General features: G+C 37.7%; 3 protein-coding genes across 6 annotated transcripts in view; 2 read left to right on the plus strand and 1 right to left on the minus strand.

Moving 5' to 3' along the window:
- Nucleotides 1–15122, plus strand: part of LOC127238811 (zinc finger protein 54-like) — a 59930-nt gene extending 44808 nt beyond the window's left edge. Inside the window, 3 exon segments of the mRNA XM_051207552.1 lie at nt 11276–11402; nt 12763–14431; nt 14433–15122. Of these exon segments, the coding sequence (XP_051063509.1) occupies nt 11276–11402; nt 12763–14431; nt 14433–14565 (1929 nt within the window). The 3' untranslated portion in view covers nt 14566–15122.
- The window catches only part of LOC127238813 (zinc finger protein OZF-like), a 300203-nt gene that overhangs the window by 226812 nt on the left and 47461 nt on the right, over nt 1–25930 (plus strand). The window lies entirely within an intron of this gene.
- The window catches only part of LOC127238804 (zinc finger protein 345), a 250649-nt gene that overhangs the window by 70288 nt on the left and 154431 nt on the right, over nt 1–25930 (minus strand). The gene's annotated exons all lie outside the window — the stretch shown is intronic.

Here is a 25930-nt window from a genome sequence, read left to right on the forward strand (position 1 = left end):
CAGCCAGAGCCTGTAAGCCAATCTGTCTGTGCTACAGAGGGCAAAGCAGGAGAAATGACCCATTGTTTTGGAAGAGCCCTACGAGGTCATGGGCGGATCTCAGACATTGGACATTTGTTGATGCTTTTACTGTGATTTGATTGTGACTGTGCCCTGATTTTTCCCTCTTAATTTGTTTGGTTTATTTTTCATTTTACTGGAGCCCACAATTGAGAGACTTTGAATATTAAAAGTCTTTGAGTTTTAAAAGGAATTGGCTGCTTTAATGGTACTAGAATCTTAATGTGTTTGAATTTGTAGACTGTCATTTTTAAAGTTACTTGTTCTTACTGTTAGATTGTGGGATGAATAAGGCAAGGCTTGTGGATTAATAGTGATATAGTTGTGTTTCAAGTCAGTTGTACTGTCTCTTTTTGTGTTTACTTGTACCGAGCTTAAAATTCTTAGAGAAGAAGGAATCTCAGTTAAGGACATGCCTCCATTAAGTCCATATGTAAGGCATTTTCTCAATTGATGATCAGTGTGGGAGGATTCAGTTGATCATGGATGATGCCATTCGTGGACTGGTGGTGCTGGGATATATATATATATGTATATATAAAGCAGGCTGAGCAAGACAAGGAACATTAGCCAGTAGGCAGCACCCTTCCATGGCTTCTGCATCAGCTCTGCCTTCAGGATGCTGCTCTGTTTTCCTGTCTGCACTTCCTTCAATAATGAACAACAATACAGTAAGCTCTTATCTTCCCGATCTTGCTATTTAGTCATTGTGATTCCTTGCAGTAAACAGGTATGTAATCAATCATTGTTTTCAAGGAGAACATAGGATATCTTAACATCACAGAAAAGTACATAGCAGCCTTGTGAGAGATATTTCCAATTCGTTATGATGCAAAGAATTGGGTTCTCTGGGTGAGGAAGTTAACATCCCACATCTCTTGCCTACATTATTGGCTCTGCCAAGAATATTCCTGTTTTTGTAAAGGAACTTTTTTTTTTTTCTGTTTCTACTCATCAGGGCCTCAGAAAACACCTCAGATTTATTTAATCATCATTTCTTAAGGGTTGTAGAGGGAGATACAGCTGTTCCATTTATCGTAGTTGACTTTGACGTCATTTAACCTCCTAGTTTAGTCCACTATGGTTTTCTTATATCTGTGCACTGAAATAAGAAGATTCTCTGGTAAAGACTGAGCATAATGCTTTCCTTTAAATGTTTCCAAAGTGGTTTGACATTGGAGCTTTTATAAAAACTACAGTAGTGTATCCCCACCCCCACACTGAGACCATGAATAACCATACTATATGTTATTGTCCTGGTTTCTGAACATGAACTCTCTCTCCATAAAGGGCCTTAAATTCAATCATTTTTTGTTTACTGTGATTGTTACACCTCTGTTGCATTTATATAGAACAGTGAACAAGGCAACCAAGAAAAAAAATCTTACTTTGGCTAGTGGTTCAGATGTGCTCAAGCCTCATCACTGTAGGGAGGGATGACAACAAGCAGCAGTGTTGGTGAAGCACAAAGCCGAGAGAGGTCATATCTCATATCTTCAACAGCAGTCATTAAGTAGATACTCAGAACTAAGCTGGCTTGAGGCCTTTTTTTTTTTTTTTTTTCTGTTTTTAAATCTGAATCCCTGGTGACACTTTTTTCAATGACTGCTCTAACATCTAATCACTTTTTTTAATGACTGCTCCAACATCTAATCTGCCTAAAACATTGTGACCAGTTTGGGATGAGTTCATGCAGGAACATTGTAATTGAAATGGCAAACCGGCGTCCTAATGTCCATACTACAGGCTGCTCTCTTACTTGCATCAAAGAGATTTCTTCAGGGAGATGAATAAAAGCACAGCTATGAAACTGCCAGTGACAGGCATCATTAAAAATGAGCGGAGTATCTCCTTGACTCTGAACTCATGCTAAGATCCCATGATTCCATCAAATGCCAATGCTCCTCAGGACAATGCTGCCATAAGAAATCACTATATACGGTTGCCATGTCCTTCTGTCCTGTTTTTTTTTTTCCCCCCTTAGAAATTCCACTATACACGCTCAAAAATGGATTGAATTTAAATTCTTTTTGGAAATACTTTACACATTGCCAATACTATGGACATCCCAGAAAATTTATCATGAATTAAAACCTAAGAAAATGCTTTAATACTTATACTTAGCTTAATTTCATGTATACATGAATATGTATAAATACTAAGAAACTATGAACTCTTAAAATCCTAATGTATGAGCCAGACTACATCTACATGGTTATTTGAAGCTCAAAATCCCCCAAGAATGCTGAAATATAATTTTAAAGTACTTTAGAACTTTTATAAATAAGATGGCTCAAGCTATTTGGGGCCACTTGTTTGAACAAAAGCGGGTGGTCATTGTCATCATTCTCTCCAATGCCACACCTTCCTTCTTTCTGGAACCCCAGTGGAGCAGGTTTCTGGCATTCCAGTGCTTTGTAGTTGCCATAGTGGCATGAGAAAACCTGTTTGAAAACAAGAGATAAAGTAAATCCTCCACCAGATTATCCTTCTGTAAATATCCTGGAAAATTATAGATAAATGAAAAGAAACTGGATAGGCACTACTTCTAATGATCTAAGGTTTGCTAACATGGATAGGTATCCACAGCACAACCATGAGAGCTAGTGTTCTGTGCAGAAGCACAGAAATTGATCACAGCCATGTTCTAGTTCCCAACTTCCCAAGTCTCAGCAACACAGCTCTATTAGGCTGCATCTCTCCCATCCCCATTCTTCACTAATGAATCAGGAGATTCCCAGGCTGCCTCACAAGGTGACCTGCAGCTGAGAGCAGATTTCACAATTCCTGGGAGATCCTGTGTTGTGTTAATATGTTGTTTATGGTTTATTAAATCCACCGGAGATTAAGATATCAAAGCAGCCATAGTAGTTAGCTATAGAAGCTAGGTGGTGGTCCCAGGTCTCAGAATTAAGAGGTAGACAAATCCCTGTTAGTTCAAGGCCACACTGACTACACAAAATTGATCCAGCCTTAAACAGCTCACACAAAGGTGATTTCAGCACTTGGGGTCACAGGTCTTTAATCCCAGCACTGGGCAGGTGGAGACAGGAGTGATATTGCTGGGTGGTAAAAGGCATATATGGAGGAGACAGGATCTGAGAGCCTTTGGCCTTTGAGGATTCCTGGAGACAGGATCAGCCATTTCAGCTGGATAGAGGTAAGATCTAGTTGCTTGGCTGCTTTGCTTTTCTGATTTGAAGCTTGAACCCTAATATCAGTCCCGGGGTCTTTTATTTTTTGTGCTATACTGTGTCCTGTTTTGATACCTAATAGCAGCTTACTGGACGTCCTTCTGGGAATGCTGATTTTTCTCAGGCCATCATCCCCTGGTTCAAGCAACATAACTCCTAGAATCTGGCTCTCACCATGCACATCCACAAGTGCTGCTGAATTTCCAAGCACATATACCTTCTGCGTCATTTCTCCATCACTCCTCTGATGAAGTGATTCTCTCTGACCCACAGATTTTCATCAGTGTCACTCTGACCAGCTGCCTTCCACAGAACTCCAGGTTTCAGGCTGCCTTGAACTCACTCTACATAGCCTCATGCCTGCTGGCATCACATACTGGAATTATATTCATAAATGGTTAGAAAATTAAGAAAATACTTTTGTGTGAAGGGTATATGTTTGTAAATTTTCCATGACACTGGTTATTTAATCAGGAAAATCATTTAAAAGTCATCTTAGAGGAACCTCAATTCAGTAACATCTAACATTGACAACTGTAAAACGAATAATAAAACCCAGAGACAGATATTGTTGGGTATAGTAGTCTACGCTGGCATCTCTGATCTCTTAGTGTTTGTAGAACATCTGTCTATCCAGGACCTTCTGGCTTTCAGAATTTCCAGGTGAATTCTGATAGGCCTGCCTTTATGTGTTACTGGCCTTTTTCCCTTTGCGGCTCTTAATGTTCTTTCTTTAGTCTTTATGTTTGGTGTTTTGGTTATTCTGTGGCCAAGGGGATTTTCTTGTTGTTCCAGTCTATTTGGTGTTCTGTAAGCTTCTTCTACTTTCGTAGGCATGTCCGTCTTTAAATTGTAAAAATTTCTTCTATGGTTTTATTGAATATGTTTTCTGTGCCTTTGAGCTGGGCTTCTTCATGCACTAGGGATACATCCTGGTTCCACTGCCAGAGGCCCCATAGACTGCCCAATCCTCCTGTCTGACATCCACATTCAGGGGGCCTGGTTTGATCCTCTGTTTTTCCCCAGCTGTTAGACTGGGATTCATGAGTTCCCATTTGCTCAGGTCATCTCTTTATGTGGGTTTTCCCAGCCTGTTCTTGACCCCTTTGTTAGTCACTCCTCTTTGTACAACTGGATTCCAGGAGTTTGGCTCATTGCTTAGCTGTGGATCTCTGCTTCTATCAGCTACTGCATGAAGGCTCTAGGATGGCATTTAAGGTAGTCATCTTTCTTATTATAGGAGAAAGGCGTTTAAGGTAGCCTCTTCATCATTGCTTAGATTCCTAGTTGGGGTCATCCTTGTGGATCTCTGTACAGTTTTCTCTTTAAACCTATAATGGCTTCCTGTATTAATGTGTCCCTTTTCTTGCTCCCCTCTATTCATCTCCCCACTCAATCTTCCTGATTCTTCCTTCCCTGCTCTTCTCCCCTCCTTTTTCCTGTCTTCTCCCCACCCCATATTCCCAATGTATTCAGATCTTGTCTCTTTCCCCTTCACTGGGGGACCAGATATGTCTCTCTTTGGTTCCCCTAGTTTCCTAGCTTTTCTGGAGGTGTGGATTTTACTCTGGTAAACCATTGCTCTATGTTTAATATTCATTTAGGAGTGAGTACATACCATGTTTGTTTTTCTGTGACTGGGGTACCTCCCTTAGGATGGTTTAGAATAGTTAAGTTTTTTTTTTTTCTTTTCTTTTTTCTTTTTTCTTTTTTTTTTCTTTTCTTTTTTTTTTTTTTTTTAAAGAAAAACTAACCAAGGAAGAAAGAGTCATCCAAAATGGAAATTTAAATTCACTGAAGGAATTGAGATGACACTGGAAGATCAAAAACTTTGTGTACATATGCAATGGAGCATTTTGTGAAAACCACAGTGTTAAAAGATTCACGTAGCTAATTCTAAATCTATCTCCCCATGATATAATTCAGTGTTACAGTAAGGAGAATTCAACAAATTTACATGAAATCACTAAGACTTTTTGAGTACAGAGAAACCCCAGGCACATAGAACATCATCCCAACTGCGATTTCAGCAAAACCACAAAAACAATAACACCATGGGAGTGGCACCAGAAAAGACACCAAAGCAGATGTTGAACCAGCCCAAGGAGCTGTGACCATATAATTTCACCAAGCCCCTTAAAAGCATGTTACAGAATAGGCAGCCACATCAATTAATCATATTTGAAAAATTAAATATCCACATGTAAAAGAGTGAATGTCGGACCAATTCAATGAATTTGGAAACGTGAAGAGTGACACAAGGTACAATACAGCAATATATAGACATAGAGACCTAGTTTCTAAATGGGACTACACATTAACAGGACAATAGAGCAAGAATCAACAAAAAAGACTATACAATTAAACACTTGACTGGAAATCATAATAACTAAAAGTATGAAGAAAGATCCTACAGAATACATGTATTTATTAATAAATTTATCATAGTACAATACATAAATACTCAGAATTTATCAAAAATTAAAACAAAGGCTGAAGACATGGCTCAGAAGTTAAGAACCCTTCTTCCTGAGGTCCTGAATTCAATTTGAAGCAACCACATGGTTCATAACTATCTACATGAGATCTGGTGCCTTCTTCTAGCATGCAAACATAGATGCAGGCTGAATTCTGCGTACAATAAATGAATCTTTTTTAAAAATTTTAAAACAAAAATCACAAAGCATATACAATAAATAATAAGCAAATGAACTGAACAGACCATACTCAAAAGCAGTTGAAACCACCAAAATTTACATAGTGCCTGCTCCACAAATTTTTAGTCATGAAGAAAATATTCATCTAATATACACTGAGAACTCTTCTCTGCCTAGTCAGTGTGCACACCCAAGGTCCTAAACAATAACAAACACTGGAGACAGTGGAGGAGGAAGAACACAGAGACACAGCATCAACATGCAAAATTAAAAATATGAACAAATTGTCAAATGGTTCATTTGCCAGAAAGTTATATGATAAAATATGAATGCATTTAACAAAATAGTCCCAAATACATAAAAAAAAAAATCAATGCCAGAACTTTAGGAAGCGAATGGACAGTGATGCAAGGGACTTCAACATTCTTCCACCAGCAATGTTGAAAGTTAGACAGACATTAACATTCTTCAATCAGCAGTGTTGGAAATTAGACAGATATTGAGAAATGACCATGAACAACACAGAAAACCAGTAAATCCTAGTAGGCCTGCAGAAAACTGTCCATAGAAGAGCATAAGATGCCACATCTTCTCAAATTTAGAGCAGCATGCTCCACTGTAGTCATATCAGAACAAGTCAGCCTGGCATGGTGACACAAGTCTTCAGTTCCATCACTCAAAAGATGGGACAGGTGAATCCTGGAGTTCTAGGCAAACCTGATCTACACAGAGTATTTCATAACTGTCAGGGCTACACAGAAAGTTTTTCAAAAGGAGAAAGAACAACAAACAAAAAACAGAAAAATAAACTATTCTTTTTTAAAATTTTAAACATAATTCTTTATTGATTCCTTGGAAATTTCACATGATCATCAATTCCACTTACCACCCAGCTCCTCCATATACACCCCTGCAGTATGTTCCACCCAAAAACATTAATTAAAATCCAAAACCCCATCTATCTCCTCCACCTTTTTACCACCTCTTCATTCATCCTACTGTCATCAGGAACTGCCATGTGTCAAGCAGTATACACTTTTTGTTCAGTCAGCTGCACCCACAAAATTTTCATTGAAATGGGTCATTGGTCTGGTTCAAGGCCTCTGGTGCACCATCATCACTGAGCCCTCATCGAAACTCACCTCAGATTTCCTGTTGTTGCTCTAAGTCATGGAGATCCCGTGGTTTTCATGTCCCCCAGTACCAGCACAAGTGACTCTGATCAGCATGACCCCTGTGGCATCATGGCCCTTGAACAACAAAATAGCCACAGGTGACAGTCCACATTCTGGCCATTCCTGCAGCCTTGGTGGCAACATGGGTCATGGAAGACTCTGGCTGTCAGACCTACATATGGCCATAGGCAGTGGCCCAGGTCCAAAACAATTCTTTACTCCTAGTAAATAGCTATGTTTAAAAAGTGTCTTCTCTCCAGGTGGTGGTGGTTGTGCATGCCTTTAATCACAGTACTCAGAAGGCAGAGGTAGGATGATCTCTGTAAGTTCAAGTCCACATGGTCTATAGAGAGAAGCCTTGCCTCAATCAATAAATCAATAAATAATAAAGCAACAACACCAATAAGGAAATCCCCAAGGACATATGTGATTTCATTTTCAGGTACTGCAGAATAATAGGGAAGTATTGACTCCAACACTACACAGAGAAACCCTGTATTGAAAAACTAAACAGCCAAGTGTCTCCCTAAACCTGCAATGCTCACAGAAACAGTAGGAACAAAACAGAAGAATACACAATTTGAGAGAAGGATCAAACCCGGAGTTAATTGTAAAATATATTAAAATTATAGCAAGGAATAACTTGCAGAGTTAACATTAAGACAGAGTACTTGGTTTATCAATGGGAAGGCAATATAGGTGGAGTTTAATACTCTGCAAGGATAGTAAGAAAATCTTATCAAAATTATGCTAGCATTGTCTTAGGAAATGGAGAAACTAGCTTAAAATTTAGAGAACATGAAGAAACTACTAAATCATCCAAAACTCTTAGGAGGAAAAGCCAAGAGGCATCAATTGTTATAACTAATCATATTAAAATTATGATAAAAATAGAATGATGATGAAAACATTTAATATTCACATGAAGATGCAGTCAGTGATGTAAGAGGGATAGCATCACTACATGCAGAGGCAATTAAAAATGTACTTGCTTCTGAGTATTAGTTAGGAATACTATATTTCTCAAATTCTCTAGAAACATTTTCAATGAAATATAATCTTACAAAACCAATTTCATGTGTTTGTTTCAATCCTGTTAGAAATGGTAGTTTGATGTTTTGTTTGTTGGACAGTCTGTTACTCCCCAGTGCTTCTCTATTCATTAACTCCTTATATAAAATGCATTATTTGCTATGCTCGCATGGATAATTTCTCTCTGAGTTTTCTACCTGCACTTTTCCTCTAATGATGGTTCGCAGTGCTGCTTGATTGGTGATCCACGCTATTTTAAGAGCCTGTGTTTCTGGATGCAATGATAAGGTTTATAATTATTTTCTTTCGCCATTCTAAATATGTTCTTTGATTCTCTCCTATGTGTAGGGATGTTGATAATTTTCTGGTATCATTTTGGTTTTAAGTCTTTTTATGTGGTTTGGCATTATCCATAACAGAGTTTTATTACTTGTAGCTTTGTATTGTCAACGTCTTGATGCGAAGTTTCAGCAAGAATACCAATCTTTGTTTCTGAGAAAGAAGCCAAGAGAAGAGCAACAAGAACAATGAATGTTTCTGTGGTGAATACTCCCCAGGTCAGTGTCATGTCCTCATTTCTTTGAAATTCTCTACGTCTGTAATGTTATTGTCTATGATTTATCTTTGTTTTCTTCTCTGAAAATCAAGAGTAAATATTTAGATCATTCATCTACATAGCACAGCCTTGGCCCATTACATTTTCACTCAATTCTAAAATGTGAGGACATAAATTTTCATGGAATTAATACCTGCCATTCTGAAGAAGAATCTGCTGTAAATGGTGCTCATAGAAATATATTGATGGCCTTTTCCTACATAGTATAGACTTGTGTCCTTTTACATTCATGAGGAAGGAAGGTTTCAAGTGCCTCATAATTGCATTTGTAGGACTGTCAGTTTTCCAGACACAGGTTTATGAATGGTTACATGAAAATAAATTCGCCTTTTCACTGACATCTCTGAGCCATTATGCAAATGGTACAGTTAGAGAACACTCAATGTCTTTAATCAGGATAACACCCTGGAAAGGATAATGTATCTTTCTCTTGCCATAAAATTGGTTTCTCTTTGATGATACTGGTTTCTCTTTTTGGCATTGTCTCAGGAAATACTCTGTACAATTCTCAGTGGTAAGTTCTCAATAGACAGATGATTATTTTTCTCTTTTGCTTTATTTTTCATAAAGGTCATAAGCACTACTGTTTCCACTTTGTATTCCATCATTTGGAATATGTATCTAAGAATTTTTTTCTAGACAGTATTTACTTGGTGCTGTGCATCAAGAATCAGTTTTCAAGCATCAACAGATATCCCTCTTAATCAGTTCACTGTGTTTTTAATTTTTTTGGAGGAAGAAGGTTCCTTCCACCCTATGTTTTTCCTTTCCCTGAAACTGATTTTTGTAGGGAGAAATTCTTAAGAGTAGTGGTGATGGTTCTATTTGTTTATTTACAATAATATCCTATATATCTATGTGAGTGTTCATCTGAATATTTTAACCTATAGTGCATGACACATTATGCCCCTGGATGCCTGAGGTTGGTACCAAATACTTGGGACTAAAATAAGGCATTGAAGGGAGTTGCCATATGTGTGTAGAGAATTAAATTATATTTATCTTCAGGAACAGCAAGTTCCTGAGTCATTTCTTCAGACCACAGGTTTATATTTCTGGTGAACATTTGCGACAAAGACAGTATATAACCTTGCATCTTCTTGTTCTCAACAGTGAAGGAAGAATAAAAGTGGCATTTATCTATACAACCTAAAATACTGTTAGATGAATGAGCTCTAATACTGAAGAAATGAATAAAGTTGAAATTAGAAGATTCAAATTGTCAACTGACCCAAAGTCATGAGCATCAGTGTTTTCTAAATTAATGAAAAGTTAGTATAACTGTCACTCAATTTAATACATTATTTCATTCACAGAAAATGTTTCTACTTCATTTGAAGTCATTGGCACGATGCCTTTTATTTACATACACATTCTCATTCTGTAGTGAGATAACATAGAATTTATGAAATTGTTATAATTTGTATTGCTTATGTCCACTTTTAGAAAAATTTAATATTAATGCTCTCTAATTCTGACTTCTCAAATCACTTCATTGTTGCGAAGATATTCTCCTAAAATAACTTCACAAAATATTTGATTTCATGTGTTGTTTGGACTTCTGATGTTTATATTGATATTACAGTGCTTACTCTTTAAAGAAAAAAAACTCTGATTTTAATTCATCTGTGTATTCTGCACTCTGAATTTTACATATTTGTTCTAGAAAGGCTGGAGCACTGTACCTGGGCCTCAGGATCTGAACTGAGCATTTTAGAATAGAGTAAGGTGAGACCCAGCTGCAGACAGGATTGATCTAATATATATGATACTTGAGCAAGGTCAACAGTTATAGAACTTGAAAAAAATAGTTTTACTCATCATAACTTGACCAGCTGAGATGTGATAGTGGGGTCCTGTTTGATATCAGAACATAAAGATATATTCCAATTTCTACTGCTCAAATGTGTATCTTATTGCTAAAAGTTTACTGATTTTGAGACTGTTGTGTCATCCTGTTTTCACAGAGATTAAAAATACAGTAAATATTATGAATATTTTAGAAAGTATCTTTAATTAAAATTAATTTTATGAATGTCAGTATATTTGCCTGAATGTATTATGTAGGTATGTGTGCTATGTATTCCTTGTACCTCTAAAGTTTAGACAAGTGCATTGGTTCTTATAGAAGTAGGTTTATAATCTGTTGTATAGTGCTTTGAGTGTGTTGGGAACCACACTACATTATAAAAGACTTTAAAAGACTTTACAGAGTCCAAACTCTAGATGAAATTTTCAAATGTAGTCATGGCAGCAAATCCTTTATCTGCTGCTCAGGTCTTGGAGGACACCAGAAACACCTTATGAATGTAAGTAATATAATACATCATTTTATATATTGTCCATGTTAGAGCAACAATGCTTAACTTCTTACACATCTCTTGGGAGTGTCTCAAACTTCTTTATTCTTGATTAATTTCTGTGCCTCATCTGAATTACAAAACTACTTGTGAATCATTGGAAATCTTTTACCTAGGAAAGCATATTGTGCAGCAGCATATGGTAATTAAAACATGGTAACTAGGTAATTTTCCATTACAGAATCTGTTATCATTCAGGGATGTGGCTGTGGACCTCTCACAAGAGGAATGGGAATGTCTAGACTGTGCTCAGAGGGCTTTGTACATGGATGTGATGTTGGAGAATTACAAAAATCTAGTTTTTGTGGGTAAGAATGTTCTTGTACAGTCCCTGATTAATCCTTTTTATGTCCTCCTTTGTGTATATATAAACTCGTTGAACTGTCTAGAAACTTCTACCACTAATGGAAATTCTGGTTATTAACGTATCTTTTTCATGATGTTTCCTTTACATTTTCTGTGTTCTGTAGAAGAGTGACCAATGTTATATTCCGTGTAATCTATTCAGCCCTCATGATTTTTAATGAAAACTTCAAAATTCAAAAAAGCTGTATATTCATTGTAAAAATTTATAGTACACATAATAATTGAAATGTTTTATTTCACTATTGGATTAAAGTATTCAATTATTTCTGATTTTGAAAAGTTAAAAAGGTTATAAATAGAGAAATAGCTGTTGGAGTAACACAAATAATAAAAAACCTAGAGACAGATATTCAGGTTATAGCTGAAGATCAGAAATGCAAAGCAGTCAAGCCAGTTTCTTACCTCTACCATGCCTAAAAGGGAGCTCCTCAATGAGGCTGGACACTAATTGCCAGCTGATTGAATTCTGTAGACCCTGCTCCTCTCTTACATAACTCTCTAGTACTAGTATTAAAGGGGTGAGCTCTTGCTTCTCTTTTAGACTGATTCACTCTTATGTAGCCCTGTGTGGCCTTGAACTCACAGAGATCCATCTGCCTCTGTCTCCTGAGCCCTAGGATTAAAGGTGTATGCCACACTGCCTGCCCTCCATGATTATGGCTAGCTTTGCATGCTGATGTTCAGGCAAGCTTTATTTAAACATAAACAATATATCACCACATGTTGGTTTTTGAGAATGTAGTTTTTTTATTTAATTTTTGAGATATGGTCTCAATGTGGAAGTTTTCTTACCACTTCCTCATGCCTCAAAACACCATGGAGAATTCAAAAGTAACTAACTGTCACTGCATGAATCCTAGTACTTTAGATACTAAAGGAAGAGGGTGTGTTGAATTCCATATCACCCTGTGTTACATACTGAGCTCATAGCTCAGCAATGCTTCCCAGTGTGACTCTCTCAGAATCATGAACAAGAATCTTAAGAGTCACATTCTTCATATGATCCTTCAGAGAACTCCTTTGTCAAAGTTCTTTATTGCTTGTTCTCTCATGTGTCCTACCTTCTGCAGGGTACAGTTTTCATATAAGAATGAAAGGCATATTATTGTTTTGTGTGGCTTCATATATATCAGAGTGGAAGTTCTTATGAGCTTGCATTTAATGATTGTGAATCACAAAATGACTTTGATGAAAATTTAATACCTGGGAATCTCTTGTTTTCATGTCTTAGAAATCATCAGTTAATTGAATCTTTTACTCATGCATTAATTGCTATTATCCCTAACTGTATTAATTTTCCAGAGAACCATTGCATATGTGGTAAATATGAGACGGTTATGGATCAAGGTACAAAGCACATTGTCCAGGGTCATATGGATATCCAAGAAAAGCATTCCCAATATAATGGACTTGGAAAAGTTATTCATGAATCTTCTGAAAGTACACCATATGACAGAAAGGACATTGCAGAAAACTGCGAGGACTGGTTTTTTAACCACAGAGACGCCTCTGTTGAATCATTAAACACAGACAGACATAAAAGTGAGGACACTGGAGAAGAACCTTACAAATACAGAGAAAGTGTAAACTTTTTAGATTTGTGTTCCATCACTAGTCAAAATCAAAGACTCCACACAGGAAAAGAAGAACACAAAAATACAGAGTATGGTAAAAGTTTTGACTCTAAATGTGTACTCACAGTGAGAGCCACTAGTGCAAAGAAGCCACAGCAATGCAAGAAATGTGGGAAATGGTTCAAGATGTACTCAAGCCTCAGTAAACATCAGAGAGCTCATACTATAAAGAAATCTTATAAATGTACAAAATGTAGTAAATCTTTTCTGTATATGTCCCATCTCAAAGTTCATTACAAGATCCATTCTGGAGAAAAACCTTACAAATGTACTGAATGTGGTAAGTGCTTTTTTCATGCATCACACCTGGAAAGACATTACAGATTCCACACTGAAGAGCATACTTACAAATATAGTGTTTGTGGCAAATCCTTTATCTGCTGTACAGGTCTTATAAAACATCAGAAAACTAGTGGATGGGAGAGGCTTCCTGAATGTAAGCAAGGTACTAGAGTGTTCTATACATGGTCACACCTTGAATACCATGGTAGAACCTACACAGGGGAAAAACTTTATATATGTAATGAATGTGGCAAATCCCTTTATACATTTTCAGGTCTTAAAAGACATCAGAGAATCCACACAGGGGACAAACCATACAAATGTAATGAATGTGAGAAATCCTTTACCCAGAATGTAAGTCTTAGAACTCATCAGAGAATACATACAGGAGAGAAACCATACAAGTGTAATGAATGTGACAGATCCTTTACCAGGAAATTCTATCTTAGAACTCATCAGCGAATACATACAGGAGAGAAACCTTACAAGTGTAGTGAGTGTGATAAATCATTTACTCAGAAAAGCAATCTTAGAAGTCATCAGAGAATACATACAGGAGAGAAACCTTACAAATGTTGTGAATGTGAGAATCTCTTTACCTGTGGCTCTCATCTTAGAAGACATCAGAGAATACATACAGGAGAGAAACTTTACAAATGTAGTGAATGTGAGAAATCCTTCATCCATGGTGCAGATCTTAGAAGACATCAGAAAGTTCATACAGGAGTTAAACCTTACAAATGCAGTGAATGTAACAAATCCTTTACCCAGAAGGGCAGTCTTAGAACTCATCAGAGAATACATACCGGAGAGAAACCTTACAATTGCAGTGAATGTGACAAATCCTTTATCAGGAAATTCTATCTTAGAACTCATCAGAGAATACATACAGGAGAGAAGCCTTACCAGTGTAGCGAATGTGGCAAATCCTTTTCCCAGAAGTTTAATCTTAGAGCTCATCAGAGAATTCATTCAGGAGAAAAGCCTTACAAATGTAGTCAGTGTGAGAAATCTTTTATTCAGAAAGCCAACCTTAGAACACATCAAAGAATTCATAGGAGAGAAACCTTATGAATGTCGTATCTTTACTTGTCTCTCAAGTCTAAGAAAACACCTGAAAATTAATACCTGGGGAGAAAAGTTTCCATGGGAAACTTTGTCATGTGCTTTGTCCAAGCTCTGTCCTTAGCTACACTTGAAGCTTCACACTGTAGACACATTATGAACAGGCGAAACTTGTGAAATTCTTTAAAACGTTTAATCTTGGAAACCAAGAGGTTATGTTGAGGGAAATTATAAATATGTGACAATGTAGGAAATTTTGCTTTAAACCTTTTACTTGTTCAACCTCACATACTTCATAATGAAGTTAACACAGAGAAGACTGAAAAAAAAATGCTCTTGTGTAACAGTTTCCTAGAGACTGAAGTGATCCACCCTGAGAGGAAGCTGATTAAGGCCAGAAATACATCACTCAAAATAACTTCAAGAAATACCTGAAACTGACAGGATTCAGTGTGCTTCACTCAAATGAAGAAAGTCAGACAAAGCATACCCCTTAGAAGATTTGGCAAATTGAGTCACCAAACCTGGATACTCTTTAACCTGTAGATATTCCTATGTTTGCTCTGTGTATCCAATATTCATTAGGTGTGTCCCATGCTGGTTGAATTTTGCTCTGGTAAAGCACCCCTCCCCCATATTTCTGTAAGAAAGACAAATAAAGATGATTGGCTCAACAAGTTACACTTGGTTCTGTTTTCAGATCCCATTTGTTGTGAACAGGTGTGTGTGTGTGTATGTGTTGCACTTTTGTGAGCTCAGTGTAAATGAGTCTCATATCTCACCAAGTTAGACCCTGAGAAGAGAAAGGAATATCACAGGGTACTTTGTGTGTTCTTCATGATGATCCTTTTGGCAGGTATAAGACTTTTTTGTTTTTTGTTTGTTTGGTTATTTCTTTTTACTTTTATTCCATTATAAGAAACTCAGTAGTGGCTGGAGAGATGGCTCAGAGGTTAAGAGCACTGAATGCTTTTCCAGAGGTCCTGAGTTTAATTCATCTATCATGAGATCTGGTGCCCTCTTCTGGTGTGCAGGTAAATATGCAGACAGAACACTGTATCATGGAGATTCCTGGCAAAAGACTGGTTTTAAGATAATATCAGTGGGAAACAAAAGATATGTGCCAACTGTGATGAGTGCTGCTCACTGGCCAGCTCAAACAAGAGCCGAGAGTAGTAGGTTTAATGGGTCAGCATCTTGGCTTTCAATCTGCTTCTTGTAAAAAGGACATTAGGCATATTTAAAGAAAAAAAGTAGTAACAGACATAAATATAATTAAAAGGTGAAAGAATTTCCCATTTGTTATTGAAAAGGTGAATGTGTGGGTTGTTAAATCCATGAAGTAGCTTCACATAGCAGCTCACTATAGTACCTGAATACAATGTGACGGGTTTGGTGACTACCACAGGAGTCCAGGTGCATAATATATCATGAAGTGTACACAAAAAAATATGCAGATGGTCCCAGCACTCAGGAGGCAGAGGCAGGTGGATTTCGTGATTTTGAGGCCAGCCTTATTTATAGAACGTGTTCCAGGACAGGCACTATAACAATACAGAAACCTCTGTCTCAAAAAACAAAGCAAAACAAAAACCAAAAACAAAGCAAAACAAAAACAAACAAACCAAAAAAAATGCATATGAACACTCATACTTAAAACTTCATTGTAAAGAAGGAGATATGTCGCCACAGCTGTATTGAATTTCTACATATGTAGTATGTAGCTTCAGGGAGAGGAAAAACACAGGGTGGAAGCAGTCTTCTTCCTCCAAATTAAGTGGGACATTCATTTATGCTTGAAAAGTGGTGGTTGATGTGCAGCACCAAGTCAATACTCTTTAGACCTTTCCTACTAATATATTCCACATGATGCAATACAAAGGCAAAGAGAGCAGTGCTTACACCTTTTCTAAAAATAACACAAAATGAGGAGAAAATTGTAATCTATTTATTGAGAACATAAGACAGAGCATTGAACAGAACAGCTCCTGAGACAAAAACTTCACTTGTAACACACCCATCATCACTGTGAAAAAAAATTGGCAAAAAGGAAAGCCAGAGATGCAATCTGCATCTCCTCATCCACACAACTATCTTATGGCAAGAGCAAGCCACATTTTCCTTCCATCATCTGTGATTCTAGGGTGTTATAATATTATTAAAATTAAAGACACCAAGTCTCTTCTTATTCTACTTTTCTGTAAATTGTTCACCGATGTCAGTGAAGAAGTCCATGTTTCTGGAAAAAGTTCATTTCCCTGACCACGGACATTTATGTAAGGAAGAGATTATTTTGGTGAATGGTTCAAAAAGTAAAAGAGTCCACTACTAAGGATGGAGAGAGAAATATGAAGAGACTTGTAACTTTTTCCCCCCTCTGAGTCATCCACCAATGCCATAAAATATTCAACAATGCTCCAGCAACTACCAGTCTCAAAACATTGTGACTGAGGACTTTGAGTTCAAATACATAAGCCAATGGGAAAATTTTTATTCAAACCAATACAGTCGGTCTCCTAATATTCGTGCTATCACTGCACTGAAAGGTACATTTTAGAGAATTTAAAATCAATGTAGAGAAGCCCAGCATTGGTGGTGCACGCATTTAATCCCAGCACTTGGGAGGGAGAGGCAAGCAAATCTTTGTGAGCTTGAGGTCAGCCTGGTCTACAGAGCTAGTTCCAGGACAAGCTCCAAACAATACAAAGAAACCCTGTCTTGGAAAAAAAAAAAAAAAGGAGGAGGAGAAGAAGAGGCAATCAATGTAGAGGATATACCTTTAATTTCTTGTTTTTTGTTTTTCCTGTTTCTTTCTTGCTGAGACAGGCTGGCTTGTACTCTGGAGAGTAGATTGGCTTCCACCTCACGTAGATCTGCCTGCCTCTGCTATAACCTTGTGCCTCCATTTTACAATGATAATAATGCATATTCTGTTCTTTTGTATGTTGGAAGCATGTTTTCTTTTTATGGAGGGTTACAGTTAAGAGATTGACTTAAGTCTCAGAATAGGGCCCTGAAATGAAGTTGAAACTGTGACAGACTATAGGGATTTTTGAGGTTCTACTGAATGCATTTTTCATTAGGTACTGCCATCGGCCTTTGTGGGTCAGGTGTGGAATGTCCTAGTTTAAATGTGAAAGGCCCCCATGTTCTTAAGTATTTGAATGCTTGGTCCCCAGTTATCGGATTTTTTGGGAAGGATTAGAAGGTGTAGTTTTAAGCTTCAACCCCATCTGCCACCATAAATCCTGTCCTTTTGATCATAAATTAACCTTCTGAAATTAAGCAAGCCCACAAATCAATGTTTCCTTTTATAAGAGTTGTCTTAGTCATGGTATCTCTGAAACCCACCTTCACATTCTGCCTGTCAAATGCTAAAATTGAAGGCTCACCAAATCCATACCTAGCTCCTAAAATACGTGTTGTTATAGCTCATTTTGTTAGCCCAATACTTAAAGCAGTTAAGTGCATTCCATATTCTATTCAAAAAAGAAGCTGCTCTACATTGTGTTATAGAAATAAATTTTCCTGGCTCTCCACCGTGGACCACAATGAGAAAACATGAGCATGCTGAGAGCCACTAAGACTGAGCAGGAAAAGATCCATGCTCCTGCAAGGAACTCTCCTCCCTGGACTTTGAAGAGAAACCATGGAACCACCGGGAACCTTGTGGCAACAGGCATCCTGGCACTATCGTGGCAAATATATGGTGGGCAAAAATATGGTGAGGTATGGAAGAGTGAGAGAATTTTTTTTCACATTCCAGCTGCCTTCCCTGTTAGTATTCAGGCATCTGTATTGGTCTGCCCTTGGTGTTCTGACAGGATACATCCTCAGCTACAGCCACTAAGAGCACCACCTGTGCATATTCACTACGTTCCCCTTTCCTCCCATTTCCCTCTGTTTCTCTGTCATTTCTCTCTGCGTGTTGCCTGTCTAATCCCCTCTTTTCTCTTCTGCTGCTGTTCCTGTCCCCAGAGGCCACTCTCCGCCCTTTTCTTCCCCCCTTTTACTGTCCCTTTTTCTTGTGGTACTTTTTTTTTTCTAAGTTACAACACTCCCTAATTATCACACCAAAATTATTTACAACAAAACAGTAAGAATTACAGTTATAATATCCAGTACATTTGTATTTGGCAAAATTAGAGAAAATATTCTATTATCTATTTTATCTTAGTGAATCTAAAGTTTTATACCTAATTTACCTTCTATCATTGCTAAAGAAACCTATGACTACCTAGTCTTCAACTCTGCCAAAGACCCCAGAAAGGTGAAATGCTACCTATTGACAGTGACATTTGGCCATCTGAACAGTCACCCTAAGTTCTTCTGTAAGGTTGGAGCATCCAAATTTGACCTACAGGCTAGTATAACTGACAGATTTTTTTTTAAGAAGCAGGGAATTTGGAAGTATTATCCTACCTTGCCTTGGGAAAGTTTGGCAGTCAGTTTCTTTTGTCCTGCTGATCCAGTTTGGATAGAATTTTGTCAGCAATTGAGGCAAAGGTAGTTTTTTGCCCTAATGGGTAGCTTTTGGCACAAAGAAAACAAGCTCCCTGCGGAGTTTCTTTGACACCCATTACCTTCTGTGAAGTAGATTGGTGCTGCCAGGAGGAGACATGTCTCGATATCAAGAAAAGCCTTAGGTTATTAAACATATTAAATGCTATATTCTCTATGCCGTCGAAGTATTTGAAGACCATCTATCTAAACATATGTTTATCACCTTGAAGACATACCTAATGTGACAGTAAGTTTGACTGTTACAGATGACTATTAATCTGCATTTCTTTTTCCTTTTTTTTTTTTTTTTTTGGTTTTTCAAGACAGGCCTTCTCTGTCTTGCTTTGGAGCCTGGCCTGGAACTAGTTCTGTAGACCAGGCTGGCCTCGAACTCACAGAGATCTGCCTGCCTCTGCCTCCCCAGTACTGGGATTAAAGGTATGTGCCACCAACACCTGGCTAATCTGCATAATTATACATTATATTTTTAAATGAGTTGTATAAACATAATACCCCAAACAAGCATAGAAATATACATACAGTATAACAAAAATAACATTTAATTTGTCACTCGGAGAAAAGCAATCCTGGAGGCGGGGAGAAACCCGGAGGACTAGAGAGGCCACATGACCAGGAAAGTTTCCCTAAGGAGAAGGCACAGGCCCAGGTGAAGGCTGTTGTGAAGGCAGTTGCTGAGGAGAAACCACCCGGACAGGAGGAGAGGAGTAGGGAGAAGGAACAGGGCCAGGTTGCCCAGGACCCCGGGAGAAGGAAAAGCTAGGATATCAACAAACCAAATCTAATCAGTATCCTTTTCATTTATCTTACAGTTGCCGAGATATTTATGGCAGAATAATCTGGAAGAAGATTTGCATATCTCTTGTTCGCAAACATGGTTCTCTTGCTATTATAGCAATTACAAATATCTTGGAATTTGAACTAGTTCTTTTTGGTAGCTTGTGAATCAAGCTCAAAAACTACCTCCCAGGGTTCATGTCAGAGGCTACAGCTTAGCAAAAGGAATTTAGAAAGCATCTAATCTAAGAGGTAATAGAGGAACGCATGGTTGCTACTGGAATCATGCATGCTCTTTATTCTTCTACCCTGAGTTACAGAAATCCACAATTTTTATACAGCAATACTTTGGCAATAGAAAGGGTATAAGGATATATTCTTGGGGTCACAAAGCATTTCTTGCAAACAAGTCACAAAAAGTAATAAGTTGTCCACTATCTTTAAGGCTGATGCATTTGTAGTCATAAAAAGTTCCAATTATTTCAAAATGAGAGAGGGGTCACAGAAATGAGGAGAAACTAAATCAAAGAGGAGTTTAAGGTGGAGGTTTAATCATAGTAGCACAGAAGAGATTTCTAAGAACAACACTGATCACACCCATTGGGCAGTAGGGACAGGTGCAGGCATGACCTGGGGGGGCTAGGTCTGGAGTCCCAGACTGCAGCTCACTCTCTAGCTTCCTGGTTGGAGACAGCATCCAGAGGCATCCTTGGGTTGGGAATCTGTGGCAGTCATCTGTTTCTGGTGTAAGTGATTTCTCCCCTCAAACATCCATCAGCCTATCATTTTCCAGATTCTTATTTACCATGCTATACCTCACAAATACAGTGAATGTGGTAAATACTATATCCAGGTCTCAGGTGTTGGAAAACATCTGCTAATTCATAGTGGAGGAAAACTTTCCATAGTAATAATGTAGCATATATTGTATCCAGAGCTCTCTCTCTTCAGAGGCCACTTAAGGCTCCACACGAGAATGATTATGGTCATGAGAAACTTGTGAAAGCTCTTGAGAGATGATTGAATGTCAGAAAACATCAAGTGTTTATATTCTGGAGAAATGAAACAGTGTTGGAAAATGTTTTATTAGGTTATTTTACTTGTTCAAATTTTAAAAAATCCTAATGAAGACAAAATGGAGAACTCTAAAAATTGTTCTATTTTCCAGCAGTGCATCCCACCAAACAGTGGTGGAGAAATATGGGGTTTAGTGGGGGCTGTCAGGTCACCAGGACATTCTTGAAGGGACTTGGGGGAATCCTTATATCTTCATTTTGGTCCACCGCTATGGGGTGAAGGTCTTCACTAAAACATGTTATTGGTCCATGTTGTGCTAGACCACCAGAAGCCCAAAGCAATGATACCAACTAGGCACAGACTGAAACCATCCCAGACTGACATAAACAAACCTTCCTTCTTCATAACTTGGTTACCTCAGATATTTTGTTACAGTAATGGAAACCTTACTGACACATGTTTTATCTTTTTCACAGATGGTGTGAGAAAGAGCATATGGGACCGTGTAGCTCAGCAGTAGAGAGACTGCTTGCTAACTGTGGTTTGAAAGTGAAACACCTCCCACAAACTCACTTGTTTGGACACTTTATCACCAGCTGGTGGCGCTGTTTGGGAGGCTGTGGAACCTTGGAGCCTCTGTGGAGGTGTGGGTTCCTGGGGCACGCCATTAAGATGTGAAGCAGGGTCCCACTTCCTGCTCACTTCCGCTTCCCAGGTGCAGATCATCCTCTTTCTCCTGCAGCTCGATTAAAAATGGAGAGGCAACAATTTGGGGATGATAGAAATCAGCAAGCTAGTTGAAATGATATATTTAAGAGATTTCTCAACAGAACTTTCGAAATCTACTGCAGCTGGTTCAGGTCAGTGACCGCCCAGCAGCGAAGACAATTCGAGAGACAAACAAGTCGACCGAAAAGAAGATAGAGGCCCAAAGAATCAGCACCCATGCACTGTACTTTTCAACAAACTGCTATCCCACCTGTGTGGTCGGGATAGGGATAAGGGGAGTCCAGCCGCTTTCCACACACTTGCTGTGTCGAATTAGAGAAGGCATGTGTATAAAAAGTTACAAAATGAAGAAAACAACGCAGTGTAAGGGGTACAAGGTGAAATGCTTTTCATTGTGCACAAGTTTACAGATTTAAAATGACACTGGAAATCAGTGAAGTAGGATAACGACCTAAAGGTGACTAAGCAGAGGGGTTTCAAAACATTGAACACTTGCAATTGAAAACCCCAGAGTCTTTCCAACTTGTTGTCATCTCCAGATTGTTAACAACCAGTATAGAAACCTAACTTCCCAATGCTTGCTAAGGTTGAACATCCCGGACACAGGACAAGTGACAGAAATTATCTTCACTCATTTGAAAACAGGAGTCTGAATTTATTAAAGATTGCACTAATCAGGGGCTTTTTTTTTTTTAAACAAAATCCATTGCTGAGAACACCAAAATATTCTTAAAAAAATGTTTTCCCGTGAATATGACTTTCTTCTTCAATTGAAATCTAAAGAAATTGTGTAGTGATATGGATTTGCTCAGTGTTACACACTACCTTTTCTAAAATCTAAAATTTCTGAGTCTTTCTGGTTTTAGTATCAAAATTCTAATATAATGCTTTGAGCTTAGACACTTTTTCATATTTCCTCAGTAGTTCAAATTGGTTTTCCAGCACACTTTTGGGGATCTCTAAGTGTCTATGAACTTGTATATTTTGTCTTTTTATAGATTATCTCTTTAAATCTTCATAGTTTCACACATGACATAATGCTGAAGACATGTGACTAGCTAAGTCATTTATTGAGTTTTGCTTCATGATGTATATTCTGGGATATCTTCAATATTAGCATTGTTTGAAGGATTTAGCAAAGTAAGTTGAAATTCACTTCTTGGGGCTTGCAGAGCAGGGTGATTATGTACCACAGGACATGAGGACATCACTATGGTCTGTAGTATTTGCCCATGGGTAGCATTTTCGGAGGGTGGTTGGAGTTTGGTTAAAACATGGGGTATTAGTATGAGTTCAGAGCCATGGATGAAACAGCCCAGTTTGCATGACATTTTTCAGTAACAGTTTTGTAGCTGAATTTTCATGTCATTTTTGCACACCTCTATATCACCCCTCCTAAAATGCAAAGAGAGTAGCATTCTCAGGTTCCCAAAGCCTCTACATTTTATTTATATAGAGTTCATTTTGCTTACCTAACTACTATGGCAGTATGCCTGGAGCAGTGAGCACAATCTTCACTACTTTACTTGACTGAAATGCCTTCATTCCAGGTCCTTAATGATGCAATCCCTTTAATATAGTTCCAGGTGTTTATATGTGGGCATATCTGCATGTAGACTAACCCATCTGGAGATGGAAAGAGGAACAGTATCTCAGTTACTAAGACCACCAGGAATCAGTTTTTCTATGGTCATAGCCAGCCATGTGAAAGGATAGTTTAACACCCATAGGTGTTTCAACTCTCATGATGAGAACAGCTGCTGTAATATCAATTTTCTGTTTACAAATATGGAGGAACAATTAATGGGTTCAACACTCATCTCATGAAACATTTTTCCTGGCAACATACATACATACACACGTGCACACATGCACACACGCATCTGGGAACTGAAAACAGAACCAAGTGTAGCTTGTTAAGCCAGTCAGCTTTATTTGCCTTACAGGACTATAGAGCAAAAGGTACATAAAGATGGTTTCCATCATTAAAATCCATGGCATACACCTAGTGAATGTTATGTACCCAGAGCACCCATAGGCATATCTACAGGTTAAAGAGCATCCAGTCCTGATGAGTTAAGTTGACGAATCCTCTTCTAAGTGGCATGATTTGTCTGAATCTCTTCACTTGAGTGAAACATAATGAATCTTGCTAGTTTCTGGGATGTCTTGAAGCTCTTTAGACCTTCAAGCTCTATGTCCTGCCTTATTTAGCTTCCCTTCAGAGTGGATCAACTGAGTCTCTAGGAAACTGTTACACAATAGCATGTTCCTCAGGTTTCTTCATTATGAAGTATTTGAGGATGAACAAGTAAAAAGTTAATGAAAATTCTCCTACATTGTCACATTTTCAGAATTTGCATTAACATAACCTCGTTTTGCAAGAGTAAACACTATTAAAGGTTTTTACAAGTTTCTCATGTTCAAAATGATTCTCTAGTATGATGCATCAAGTGTAGCTAAGAACAGAGCTTGGATAAAGACTATCCTTATAATTTCCTATGGAAAATTTTAATTCCAGTTATGAATTTTCGGGTGATTTCTTAGACTTGGAAAGCAGGTAAAGACTACTCTGCATACATTATATTTGTAAAGAGTCTCTCATATGAATTCTTTGATGTGTTCTTCAGTTGGCTTTCTGGATGAAAGATTTCTTACATTTACTACATTGGTAAGGCTTTTCTCCTGAATGGATTCTCTGATGAGCTCCAAGATTGCATTTCTCGGTAAACACTATGTCACGTTCACTACATTTATAAAATTTCTCACGGAGCTGTTGGTAAAGGATTTGCTTCATTCACTACATTTGTAAGGTTTCTCTACTGTATGTATTCTCTGATGAGTTCTGAGATAAAATTTTCTCGTAAAGAATTTGTCACATTCACTACATTTGTAAGGTTTCTCTCCTGTATGTATTCTCTGATGAGTTCTGAGATAGAATTTACTCACAAAGGATTTGTCACATTCACTACACTTATAAGGTCTCTCTCCTGTATGAATTCTCTGGTGAGTTGTAAGACTGCTTTTCTGGGTAAAGGATTTGTCACATTCACTACACTTGTAGGGTTTATCTCCTGTATGAATTTTCTGATGTCTTCTAAGATCTGAGGCATGGGTAAAGTATTTGTCACATTCACTACATTTATAAGGTTTCTCTCCAGTATGGATTCTCTGATGAGTTCTAAGATAGAATTTCCTTGTAAAGGATTTGTCACATTCACTACATTTGTAAGGTTTCTCTCCTGTATGACTTTTCTGGTGTCTTCTAAGGTCTGAACTATGACTAAAGGATTTCTCACATTGAATACATTTGTAAGGTTTCTCTCCTGTATGTATTCTCTGATGACTTCTAAGATGAGAGACACAGATAAAGAGATTCTCACATTCACTACATTTGTAAAGTTTCTCTCCTGTATGAATTTTCTGATGTCTTCTAAGATCTGAGGCATGAGTAAAGTATTTGTCACATTCACTACATTTGTAAGGTTTCTCTCCAGTATGCATTCTCTGATGAGTTCTAAGATAGAATTTCCTTGTAAAGGATTTGTCACATTCACTACATTTGTAAGGTTTCAGTCCTGTGTGAATCTTCTGATGTCTTGTAAGAGCTGAACCACGGGTAAAGTATTTGTCACATTCACTACATTTATAAGGTTTGTCTCCTGTATGTATTCTCCTATGACTTCTAAGATGAGAGACACAGATAAAGAGCTTCTCACATTCACTACATTTGTAAAGTTTCTCTCCTGTATGTATTCTCTGATGAATTCTAAGACTGCCTTTCTGGGTAAAGGATTTGTCACATTCACTGCATTTGTAAGGTTTCTCTCCTGTATGTATTCTCCGATGAGTTCTAAGACTTCCTTTCTCAGTAAATGGTTTCTCAAATTCATTACACATGTAAAGTTTCTCACCTGTATAGGTTCTACAAGGGTATTCAAGGTGTGTCCTAGTATATTGTTTAAGTTCAAAACGTTTCTCTCCTCCATTTTTCCAATGTTTTGTACGACTTGAGCAGCAGACAAAAGATTTGCCACAATCACTGTATGTGTAAGTATTCTCTACACTGTGGAAGCTGTAATGTCTTTCTAAGTCTGATGCATGAAAAAAGCACTTACCACATTCTGTACATTTGTAGGGTTTCTCCCCACAGTGGATTTTGCAATGTACTTTGAGTTGAGACAAATGCAGAAAGGATTTACCACATTTTGTACATTTACAGGATTTCTCTGTAGTATGAGCTCTCTGATGTCTACTGAGGCTTGAGTAAAACTTGAAGCATTTTCCACATTTCCTGCATTGGTATGGATTCCTTCTACTATTGGTTTGATTCAGCATTAATTTATGTTTAGAGTCAAAAGATTCATCATACTCTATATTATTGTGTCCATTCTTTGTTGTATGGATTCCTTGGTGTTGACTAATGATGGAACAGAAATCAAAAG

This window comes from Phodopus roborovskii, unplaced genomic scaffold, assembly GCF_943737965.1.
Source record: "Phodopus roborovskii unplaced genomic scaffold, PHOROB, whole genome shotgun sequence".
Classification (NCBI taxonomy): Eukaryota; Metazoa; Chordata; class Mammalia; order Rodentia; family Cricetidae; genus Phodopus; species Phodopus roborovskii.